This window comes from Triticum urartu, chromosome 3A (genome assembly GCF_056163025.1).
Source record: "Triticum urartu cultivar PI428250 chromosome 3A, HENAU_Tu73, whole genome shotgun sequence".
Lineage (NCBI taxonomy): Eukaryota > Viridiplantae > Streptophyta > Magnoliopsida > Poales > Poaceae > Triticum > Triticum urartu.
Genome location: NC_141875.1, coordinates 59,546,754 through 59,559,129, shown reverse-complemented (window position 1 = coordinate 59,559,129; position 12,376 = coordinate 59,546,754). Strand labels below are relative to the sequence as shown.

General features: G+C 48.8%; 2 protein-coding genes across 2 annotated transcripts; one reads left to right on the top strand and one right to left on the bottom strand.

The window, feature by feature from the left end:
- Nucleotides 1-3,088: 3,088 nt before the first annotated feature.
- On the top strand, nt 3,089-4,891 carry LOC125547938 (uncharacterized). The gene has a single exon (XM_048711668.2). It carries the CDS (start codon nt 3,275-3,277, stop codon nt 4,583-4,585), a length of 1,311 nt encoding a protein of 436 aa, XP_048567625.2. The 5' UTR covers nt 3,089-3,274; the 3' UTR covers nt 4,586-4,891.
- A 1,223-nt stretch (nt 4,892-6,114) lies between these two features.
- Nucleotides 6,115-7,431, bottom strand: LOC125546651 (uncharacterized). The gene has a single exon (XM_048710828.2). It carries the CDS (start codon nt 7,429-7,431, stop codon nt 6,115-6,117), a length of 1,317 nt encoding a protein of 438 aa, XP_048566785.2.
- Between the last annotated feature and the right edge of the window lie 4,945 nt (nt 7,432-12,376).

Genomic DNA, 12,376 nt, shown 5'->3' with positions numbered 1-12,376 from the left:
ATGCCACTGTTTGGTGTTTTTATGCATTTTTGTTTGCTTTCAACTGTGTTTGCACTAGCTGGGAATAAGTGACTAGGCAATAAGTGTAGATGTATGGATATTCTCTAATGCTCCTGGTTTACAATAAATCTTCGATTTGGAATGATGTGTAATGCTGCTGGTTTATTACAAATCTGGGCTTGTTTTAGTTGTTAGAATTGTATGCATAAAATGGAATTGAAGGATTTTATTTTTTTTATTCCTAATTAGTTAGTACTAGCGTGGGAGTGAAATGGAGCGCTACTAGTATTCAGGATACTAGTAGCGTGTGGTACTATAGACGCGCTACTACTATTTCGTTAGTAGTAGCGCGGGTGACATCCGCGCTACTAGTAAAATGCTAGTAGTAGCGCGGTTTTACCCCGCGCTACTACTAACTATTAGCTGTAGCGCGATACTAGTAGCGCGGGTACCCGCGCTGCTAGTAGCCATTTTACCTGCGCTGCTGGTAGCCTTTTTCCTAGTAGTGTTGGGGGGCAAGGCACCCCCTTGGCCGCCGCCCCCCTAGGAGATTGGATCTCCTAGGGCCGGCGCCCCCCCTAGGCACCCTATATAAAGTGGGGGGGAGGGAGGGCTGCGCACCCAAGCCCCTGGCCTCTCCCTCTCCCTCCCGTGACACTCCTCCGTCTCCCTACGCTTGGCGAAGCCCTGCCGAGATCACCGTTGCTTCCACCACCACGCCGTCGTGCTGCTGGATCTTCTTCAACCTCTCCTTCCCCCTTGCTGGATCAAGTTGGAGGAGACGTCTTCCCAACCGTACGTGTGTTGAACGCGGAGGTGCTGTCCGTTCGGCACTTGGTCATCGGTGATTTGAATCATGTCGAGTACGACTCCATCATCCCCGTTCTCTTGAACGCTTCCGCTCGTGATCTACAAGGGTATGTAGATGCACTCCTCTCTCCCTCGTTGCTAGATGACTCCATAGATTGATCTTGGTGATGCGTAGAAAATTTTAAAATTCTGCTACGTTCCCCAACACCCTCCCCCTTGCTCCTTTATATACGGGGGCAGGGGGCACCCCATAGACACAACAATTGATCATTGATCTGTTAGCCGTGTGCGGTGCCCCCTCCACCATAATCCACCTCGATCATATCGTAGCGGTGCTTAGGCGAAGCCCTGCGTCGGTAGCATCACCATCATCGTCACCACGCCGTCGTGCTGACGAAACTCTCTTGTGAAGATTTGCTGGATCGGAGCTCGCGGGACGTCATCGAGTTGAACGTGTGCAAAACTCGGAGGTGCCGTGCGTTCGGTACTTGGATCAGTCGGGTCGTGAAAACGTACGACTACATCAACCGTGTTGTGCTAACGCTTCCGCATTCGGTCTACGAGGGTACGTAGACACACTCTCCCCTCTCGTTGCTATGCATCACCATGATCCTGTGTGTGCGTAGATTTTTTTTTTGAAATTACTACGTTTCCCAACACCATCAACCTGACGATGAAGAAACTTTAGCTAATTTCGATCTCGAGATCCTGGAGAATCCACCTGACGTAGTCAAAGACAAACGTCCTGCCCCAATCACTATCATGCCCACGGACCAACGTGAATTACTTGCCGGCCTCTGCAACTACATCATGTCGATCGATGATGCTGGGTGTTTAGATTAAGTATCATGTATTAATATTTAATGTGTGCATGTACATTATTATTCTGAAATACCATCCAAATTTTAGGAAGGAATGGGTCCAGAGCTCGACACCCCATCCAATGGGCTTAAATCTTAAGAAACTTCAGTGCATACTTAACATGAAGCAGCCTATGAACAATGATTGCTTCAACACCATCATGTGTATACTGGCATGTGACGAGGGAGTATTGTTCACAGACCCTCCTATACATTACATGGATCTAAGATGTTGTGTAAGTTATTGTAACTCTTCATTCTATGTGGCATTACTATCAACATGTTGAAACAATATTTCTTTTTTTACTTAGTCCATGATGCTAGAGTCAACACGAGGTCAAAAGTTTTGCGAGAAGGAAACTATCCAGACGTTGGCAACATTATTTGATAGCTGGCCTGGAATAGACAACGACATCTCATCGTGCAACATGGTAAGTAAAGTATTTTGTCTATTTTTATTATGGTTTATTATTGTTTCAATAGCTTCACTTGTAGATTTATCTTTCCTATGCATCCATCGGCCGATACATCTTGTATGTCATCGACAAAGAGGTACGTCGTCTATATATTATGGACCCTATTCAAACATCACAATCGTCAAAGGGTAACAATTTGAGGCATGCACTAAAATTAAAAAGTTTCGCAAGGAATTTCAAAGAAGCACTCGAAATAAACCTGCCTGGTTGGAATTTCGATATATCTAAATGGCAATATTTATTTCCATTTGGTATTCCAACGAGTATAGATGGGTAATGAATTCATAATAAAAACATGTATTTTTGTTATCATTATATTCTTTATATTATTAATTTAAAAAAATGCAGGAATGTGTCTAGCTATTTAGTTTTTCATTTTATGATCTGGTGGGACGGTAAAGAATTGGTGAAGCCGGTTTGTGCGGTGAGTATTATCTGTTACATGTTTTATACTAACTATATATATATATTGTTTGTGCAGGATGGGTATGAGTTGAGAAAGCAGTTTTCATTATACTTGCTAAAACATCGTGGGAACGAAGCTAAAGGCAACTTTCTTGATATTGTGAAAGAATTTCTTAAACGCATCATCTAGATATTGATAGTTTTGTAATGAATATTAAGATCGAACATCGCTCGATTTGTTACATGGACATGTCGTTAATCTTTCTTTTTGTTATCAATTTACATTGCAAAAATGGGTTTCAATTATTCAATAATTTTGTTTGTGTTGTATTGTTTGTACGTGTGACATTTAGCATGCAACTCTTACAAACTATTTTAAGAGCTCGTGGCAACGCACAGGCATTCTACTACTAGTGGAAGTAAAAATCTATTTTTCATGACTAATCTCTTCGTAAACATTTTTGTGCAAACTCATATTCTCTTACCCAAGTGTTTACCAAACAGGCTGTGTTGTTACCTTAGGGTAAATAACTCGGCGAGACGACCAAGACTAGACCTACCTCCCCCCTCCCGCCGCCGTTCTGATCCATGTTCGCCGCCGGTAGATCTGTGTCAATTTGCTTCGATTTTGATCCAATTTTGTCCTTGTTTCTTTTCAATCTGCAACGTCTGACCCACCCAGGAGAGCAGGGTCATGCGGAGTAGATCATCGGAGAGTCGGAGATGAGCGGCGGCGCCAGGCGGTTCGTAAATCTGGGGGTGTATGACCAGCTGAAACGCGTCTATTCGCTGCGGCGCCTGGACCTCTCCAAGATGGAATTTTTTCACCAATCGGCAGAAGAGACGGCCGCGCATGCGAAGGTGGTGCCAAGACTGACGCCCGCCAAGGCCTGGGCGCCCAACAGGAGAAGAAGCTTCAAGGCTGCTTTGGCGGCGGCGGAGGCGGCGGCGCCCAAGATCAAGTCTCCAAAAAGCCAGGTAACCATGAGGCCGCCGGTAGTCTCGTCCTCCCTGCCGACCAATCATGTCATTCATTTCTTCCCCACCGCGTCGGAGAACAAGGTCATCTTGGGGGACCGCGCCAACAACCTGCTCCGCTTTGACGCGGGCGAGCACCGCCGCTGCATCGACAGCATGCCAAACCTCCACCAGCACAAGGACTCGCCGCTGGCCATCGCCGTCCCTCCGTCGGCCTTGCACCTCCATGACGGCGAAGACGCGGGCGACCTCTACATCATCGATCAGGTCCTACATCCGGACACGGCGGAATCGCGGCCGCAGTTCGAGGCCCTGCTGTGGAGGGGGCGCCGCCCGTCCGCCGCATGTCGCAGGTCCTGGCACTGCGACATCCTCCCACTGCCCCCGTGGATCATCCACCACAAGCACGCCTTGGTCTACGGGCACGCCCTTGTCGGCGGTGACACCATCTGCTTCTCCATCTCCGGCGCAGAGGGCACCGGCACCTACTGCTTCCACACCGCGACTCGCGAGTGGAGCAAGGCCGGCGACTGGATCATGCCGTTCAATGGCAAAGCCGAGTACGTCCCGGAGCTCGGGCTCTGGTTTGGCCTCTCACGCCGCCTCCCCATCGCTGTCGACCTCTCCGGCGTTGTCAGAGGGGAGGAGCCGCTGCCAGAGAAGTTGCGGATCTGGGAGGATGATGACCTGCCAGAGGAGTGGCAGCCGAATGAACTGTGGGACTCCAAGATCATCAGCCTCGGCTCAGGCAGGTTCCTCTTTGCTGACTTCTTTAGTGACATGAAATTCGACAAGGACAGCAGCGAGATGGTTCCTGGCCAGCAATTTGCCCTCTTTACTGGTATGGAGGTAGTGTACGGCAATGGCAATGGCAATGGCGCCAACAAAGACAGTTTCAACTACAATAGTGGCAACAATGGTACCGGCAAAGACGATGGCACCAATGCCAACAACGGCAGCAAAGGCAAAGGGACGATTCGTGGCCTTCGTATGATTAAGCACAAGTCCAAACGCTACATGTTTAAGAAGCAGCTGAGCATCGAGGCGGTGCTCTGAATGATTAAGGAGATATCAGTTCAGTTTACTCTTGCTGATCTTTGTTTCTGCTCCCTGTTTACAGCAAGTAGTGCTGACTCTAGTGTTAAGTCAAACTTAATTAGTAGGTACAGTACCATCCTGTGGTATGATGAAACGCACTGTAAATTGTACCTCCCTGGTGTTATTCTGGAGCATCCCAGCTAGTACTCAGATTTGCCGCTGACCAAATAATTTGTTTGATGGCAGTTTTCGAACTGTTGTGCTAGTGTTAAGCTAGCTGAAGTAATTTTGGCAAAAGAAAACAAAATTGGGAGCTGGAGTAGAGATGCTGGTCATTTGCCAATATGACTGGTGGGATATTCAGGAATTTTGGAGATTTTTTTTCCTTTGTATTTATGGGTGATATCTCCTTAATTTAAGGTAACTACAGTGTGCTTATGGACAAAAGTTTTTGCTTCAAAAAGGGAATTACAGCAGTTTGGTTATTGGCTTGAATGCTGAATGACTTCTTTTTGTTCATTTCTTTAATTTAGGTTTAAATAGGACACATGATCAAGGTAGATTAGATGATGGACGTAAATAAAAATGTGAGAAACAAATGACCTATGTTAGAGGCCTTCTAATTTAACACACCCATGCATTGCAAGAATTCTCGATGGCCAACAAACGAACGGCGGAACAGCTCCAGCCATGGACTCGAAGGCATTGCAACTAGACTAAATACTTGAAATAACTTGCAGATAAGCAGCTGCTTGATATACAACTGTAATGAGGTGTCTAGACGCCAGCAAACGTCTTCCATGAAGTACAAGCTCTTCATCTTTAAGTCACTTGGAAACATCTTCAACCCCTCGATTTCATGGCAGAATGCCCATTCCCTGCAAATTCAGAAAAACAAAACATAGAGCAGGTTTTGGATTATTGATCAACTACATTCTCGTTTATGCATATAGGGATAACAGTCTACAGTCTGCCTTTCTGTAATCACTACACTACCAAGACTGAATATTTTCAGATAGAAATGAGATTCTGAACACAACATCCCAGTGAGATAATAAGGAAATAAGGAGTATATTAACTTTCAGGTTGAAAAGAATGTCTTACTCGTGGTAAGAACTGCAAGTACTCATCATATAAACATAGAGAAAAGGGACTCCACGATTTCTAGATCATTAAGGAACCTCCTGAACTTTCACAACATACGCCTGTTAAGTCGGTCGTTATTCTTGTCACTTAGTTATATCAACAGCGGCAGCATTTTGAGTTCAGGGCTTGGCTTCCAAATGCACTCATCAGGGACATTTGATTGCCAAATGAAATGCATGCATCCAGTGCAAATGTCTCGCATTGCATCAGGACATACATCACCAACAACACCTATCACCTCACAACGCAACAACGCAACAAATATTCCAGGAAAAGGCAACACTGATGTCCACGGTAGGGTTTCTCAGTTTTGCATGATGTTGTACCTCAGGCCAAAAAACAAAGAGATAGTACTGCTAATTTGCTAAATTCTAGCTACTGAAATTTTCAAGAAAACCGGGCTACTCCACTACGACGCTCCTCCCTCGATCCACAACGAGCTCCAGATCAGCGAACCAGAGTTTCAGCAGCGACTTCTCTCTGGCGATGCTCACGAATTTCGGCTTCAGATCCTCGATGCTCTGCTGCATCGTCAGGATCTCAGCCTCATGCCTGAACTTGTCCTCCAACAGCATTTCGGCGGCATGGATGAGCTCCTGCCTCCGCCTTTCGGCTTCGGCGTTTGCCTCCTCCAGCTCCTTCACATGATCCTCCACTAGGGATTTCTCTTCAGAAACTTTCTCCAGCTCATGACCGGCGATCCGGATCGTCTCTTGCAGCTTACCCATCTGTGCTCTGTTGGTGAGCCTCTCCCGCAGCAGCTTCTTGTACACGGCGGTAAGCTCTTGAATGTACTTGCTGATCTCGGCCTTGCTCTCGGATAGTTTGTCGTCGAAATGCAGTCTTGCCGAAGCCATTTCTTCCTTCAGATTGACAATTTCAGATTCCAGTTCCTTGTTTTGTTCCAACAGCCTAGAGTGCTCTTCTGACAAAGTTGCGGCGTCTTCGAGCCTCCTTTTGAGACTGTCAATCTCCACTTGTGAATACTGTAGCTTCTCCCTAATCAACGTGAGATCTCCCTCGGTATGTGTAATCTTTGTAGCTTGATCGGCACCATTTCCGTTTTCCTTATAATCGCAATGGCACCTCAAGCTCTTCTTCTCGAAAACCTCGAGCTTTTCGTTTGCATCAAGCAGCTTCCGGTTCGCAGCATTGAGATCGTCCTCAAGCTCGAGAACCCTCTGGTGCAATGTGTAGGCAAAGCCATCATCCTCGCCATCTTCAGACTTCATGTCGGATTCTGACTCTGAAGCCGACTCAGGCTCCTTCCTTGAGGATGGTGAATCATTTCTCTTGTTGCTCAGAAAGAAGTCGAAACCGCCAGCTCTAGGGCTCTGCTCCCTTGTCCAGGACCTCTGTGGCTCCGAAGAAACCGGCTCCATAGATGGACGCTTCTCTGCCTGAACATAAACCTCCAGGCAATTCCAGTCGGTGCCATTGAAAACTGCTTTGACATAGTTACTCCAGGACATATCGTCATCGATAGGCACCATGATGAAGTGCCGATGAGCGCCACCACCGACATTCGCCCTTCCCTGTGCACGAACAATGTGTGTCGTAGGTTCCAGCCCGAGCTTCTTGTACACGGCGCCAATGAGCTCACTGTATGTGGGTGATTCCTTGAGCCATATACCCTGCTCGGAGAGGTCCCCGAATTCGACCCCATTTGGACCCTTCACCAGCTCCCCGCCGCTGTAAACTCGCACGAATTTGTCCATTGCCCCTGCCAAACACAAATGCACCCATTTCAAAGTATGCCCAAACTTACAATGCAAAAGTTACTAACCAAGAATTATGATGCATGAGCATGTCATAGCTCGTTATAACAAAAGAAAGTTCCGAGTTCGTTCGCCGAATCAGGCGCCGTGATAACTAGAGGAGTCACCATTGCCTAGAACCACTCCAAGGACAAGAAAGAAAAGAACAAAGATTCCTTTTTTTAAAACAAAAGGAACTACTCCCTCCTATCCATATTAATTGACACTCACTTAGTACAACTTTGTGCATTTTTTATTTTATTTTTTAGAAAAGAAGGATTACCTCCGACCTCTGCATCTGAGCGATGTATGCAGCCATTTTATTAATTATTCACAAAGACCTTATAAAGTAGTACATCAGGTAGTCTGAAGTCACCATCCTAGCAACATCTGTCGCTATTTCTATCCACTTGATGAAGGTGTGCCGATAGTCCGAGCCTAATACCAAACAGACATCGCACAAATGCCTAACATCTAAAACCGGAGGCCCCAACCAAGCCACATACTGGGTTTGGGGTATACACCAGTCCGACGCACTCTCATGTGCCGTCGCCGCCATCTTCCACCAATCCATCTTCAGAGCAAAAACTAACGCACCGACCTTTCCAGGCCTCTCTGCCATCGACGCCACCATGACGCCAGACAGCGTCCTTCTCCTGCGTGAGTCCATCTCCTTGCATCGGACACCGAATCCCCATTGTGCCACGCCGCCGAGATCCGCCGTCTTTGATGTGGTAAATGAAAAACCACTCCACCACTTGTCTCCTCCATCCAGCCGCTGCTCCAAAAACAATGCCCCCATGAGGGAGAACGACGCCTAAAGTGCCGCCATCGTTCGATCCGGGAACCCCGGGTCTATGTTTTCACCCGGAGCAGCGCAAGAGAGTCGACGGTAGCTACATTGGCGATGTCTTCATCAAGATAACGACGCGAAAACGCCGCCATCGTCAGCCCTGACCGAAGTCATAGCATGGTTTTCACCGACAACATCGTCTCCCACTCGATGCCGGGACTGGACGTGTGATGCCACAACCAGCTGGCCGACCACCTCCAGCGAAGGAAGTAGCCACCACCGCCGCGCCCAGGGCCACATAGACGACGTTTTGTCTTAGGTTCTCCGCTGCTGATAACTAGAGGAGTCACCATTGCCTAGAACCACTCCAAGGACAAGAAAGAAAAGAACAAGGGTTCCTTTTTAAAAAAACAAAAGGAACTACTCCCTCCGATCCATATTAATTGACACTCGCTTAGTACAACTTTGTGCATTTTTTATTTTATTTTTTAGAAAAGAAGAATTACCCCCGACCTCTGCATCTGAGCGATGCATGCAGCCATTTTATTAATTATTCACAAAGACCTTACAAAGTAGTACATCAGGTAGTCTGAAGTCACCATCCTAGCAACATCTGTCGCTATTTCTATCCACTTGATGAAGGTGTGCTGATAGTCCGAGCCTAATACCAAACAGACATCGCACAAATGCCTAACATCTAAAACCGGAGGCCCCAACCAAGCCACATACTGGGTTTGGGGTATACACCAGTCCGACACACTCTCATGTGCCGTCGCCGCCATCTTCCACCAATCCATCTTCAGAGCAAAAACTAACGCACCGACCTTTCCAGGCCTCTCTGCCATCGACGCCACACTACCGGAATCGCACCCTATGCCGACGGCCAGGGCCGTCGGCATAGCCCTGAATGGCCGTCGGGACAGGCCTATGCCGACGGCCCCCGTCGGCATAGGGCCGTCGGAAAAATATCCGTCGGCGTAGCCAGGAATGCCGTCGGCATAGAAAGGCCGTCGACATAAGGCCTATCCCGACGGTGTCCGTACATCTATGCCGACGGCCGTGCGTTATCGCCTAACGGCGGCCGCCGTCAAGTCTGCCCAACGACTTGTCTCCACGTGGAACCCCTATGCCGACGGCCTAGCCGTCGGCTTAGTCGAAAACTGTGCCGACGGCTAGACCGTCGGCATAGATGTGCCACGTGCCGACCGGCCGCTGCTCGTGGGCCAGGGCTATGCCGACGGCCCAGCCGTCGGCATAGTTTGAAATTAAGCCGACGGCCTGTCCGTCGGCATAGTCCTTCAAACAGAGATCCCAGTTGCTGACACGTGGGCACCTATGCCGACGGCCAGGCCGTCGGCATAGGTGCCCACGTGTCAGCAACTTGGAGCTCACGCTGGCCCTATGCCGACGGCCTAGCCGTCGGCATAGTTTGCTTTTAATTTTTTTTTCTTTTTTCTGTTTGTTTTCAAATCAGTTCAATTCAAATAACATCACATATATAACAGCACATATCAGCAGCACATATCAACGAACGTAAGCATAAGCATCATCACAACAATAGATCATCATCACACAAGCATAAGCATATCAACGAATGTAAGCATAAGCATAAGCATCATCACACAAGTCATCTAAATGATCATCACCACACACAAGTCATCTCAAGCATCATCACCACACAAGGATCATCGAGCACCGCGGAGGTCGTCACCGCCAAGACGGCCAAAGCCCAGGTCGTCAGTGCTAGCGGCAGCGCTACCGCCTCCGCCTCCGTGGATCGGAGTGGTCGGGCTCCGTGTCTCCGGAGTGCTGCGAAGACCGCCGCCAACGGTAGATCCACATGTTCCCTGGATGTTGAAAAGACATATGCACGAGATATATGACTGTGTTGAAAGGCATGACATGCTTTGGGTGAATAGATTGGGGATGAACTAACCGGCGAGGGGCCAGCGTTCTGTGCCACAAACTCCTCAAAGCTCATCAGCACTGGTTGTGCTGGAGGGCATTGTGCTGGAGGGAACTGAGGACATCTGCCGGCTGCCATATCCTGAAAAGCCTGCTGCATCTGGCTATCCCTCTGCACTTGGTGTTCATAAAGCCTCTGATGCCACGCCATGGTCTCCTGGCGTGTGTACTCCATGTATGCCTACGGTATGACATGATGAAACTCATAAAACTAGTAAATGCGTAAAATGAAGTGAGAAATGAAGATAAGAGGGAAAATACTTACAGATTGTTGCGCCTGAAAGAGGGACTGTGTACTGGTCACTGGCTGGCTCGTGCGCTGGCTCAGGCTCGGGTCGATCCGACGAAGCTGTGTGTAGGAGATACTAGGAGTGATCACAGCATCGAGAACCGCCTCCCGACCGTGCTCCTTGGGCCCCATGCTCACCACTGCCCTGTCGTCCAGAGGCGCCGCAATGGGGTCAGGTGTGTCAGGATGCAACTTCAGATACGCTTCAGAGTAGGCCTGCTTCCTCCCCGCGGTCTTCTTGCCGTAGTACTGGGGCTCGCCAGGCTTGGAGTCCTTCCGCGTATGGGCGATCTCCCACGCCTGCATGTCTGAGAGCGGTCGCTTCAGTTTCTCCTCCTGCACCACCAAACAGAGGTTAGTCATACATAAGAAAGTGATGGTAAATAGAAGAAGAAGAATGTTTAATGGGGTTAGTCATACATTAACTGCCTTGTGGAGATAGTGGTTTCGGTTTCCCTGAGCATGTACTCCCTCCGTCCCTCGGTTAGCCTTATTTTTGGTTCTCATAGCCGCCCAGGCTCCAGCCTCATCACACCAAAGATCCACCAGTGCCGCCCAGGACTCGTCTTTTCCATAACACCAATTTGGACACACCTACATAATAAAAGCATAATGGCATGTAGGTGTGTCCAAATTGGTGTTATGGAAGCATAAAGCATAAAACATAATGTACCACAAGGTAATGAAAGCATAATATATGAAAGCATAATGAAAAATCTTTTATACTTACCGCCAGGAACTCGGGCCTCTCCAAGGTAATGCCCATCCTCCGCGCTTCTTCCTTGGTCATCTTCACACCAAGATAGTCATGGTAGTATGTGGAGATGGCCACATAGCGCACCTCGTACTGCATCTGGCGGGCCTTCTTCTTGCATTGGCGCAGCACAATCTGGTCCGCTCTAGCCCTGTGCTCCGGAAGAACTCGATAGAATTTCTACAATCATGCATGAAACAAGAATGGGAGAAGCCATGAGTTAAATCATTCATGAAACTAGAATGGACTTGTGCTTCTGAAGAGAACTCACCCAGAAAGTAGTGATCACGGCCTTGGCATGGGTCTCATGGTCCGCGTGACGGGCCGCTTCCCAGTGGTCCCAGCTCATGGCCAAAACCCGACGGTCCGGCTGCCTGACTGGATCAGGACAGTACAACCCCGACCAATATAACTTCAGCAAGACGGTGATGAGGCCGTTGGGAATACGGACCCCTTTAGAATATATCCAGTTGCTGCAAAAGAATGAACTATTAGCATGTCACAAGAAAAATAAATAACAACCGGAATAAGCATGTGACAAGCAACATAATGAACCACTTACTCTTTTCCCGTGGGCTCAATGAGCCACTTCTGCTCCTCAGTAGCAGGAACCTTCTTTGGTAGCTTTGCGTTGCCACGCAGACACCCCTTCGTGTCAACCCCCTTCCCGTCACCACCATCATCCCCGCCACCACCCTCCTCCTCGCCTGCCTCCCCCTCCCCAACCTCCTCCTCCTCCTCCTCGCCTGCCTCCTCCTCCACCTCCTCCTCCTCCTCCTCCTCGTCTGCCTCACTAGAGGAGGGTACCTCACTAGAGGAGGGCCTCGAAGACAACACCCCTAAGTCGGTGAGGGTGCGCTCTTTCTGGCCGCGACCCCCTGTAGTGGCTCTCCCCCCAGCACCTCGTCCTCTAGAGGCTCTCCCCCCGCCCCCTCCTCCTCTAGGGGCACCTCTCCCTCGACCTCCCTGTGAGGAGTCATCGTCAAGTAGCCGAGGGGGAGGATTACGTGCTCGACCACTCCGACTAGGCAGGCCGACGACCTTGAGTAGGAAACCCACGCCGTCGTCCTTCCCCTTGCCCATGTTCCACGAACCTGCATTGAAA

Coding starts and splice junctions, on each gene's coding strand:
- LOC125546651 (XM_048710828.2), bottom strand. CDS start 7,431: ATGGACAAATTCGTGCGAGTTTACAGCGGCGGGGAGCTGGTGAAGGGT.
- LOC125547938 (XM_048711668.2), top strand. CDS start 3,275: ATGAGCGGCGGCGCCAGGCGGTTCGTAAATCTGGGGGTGTATGACCAG.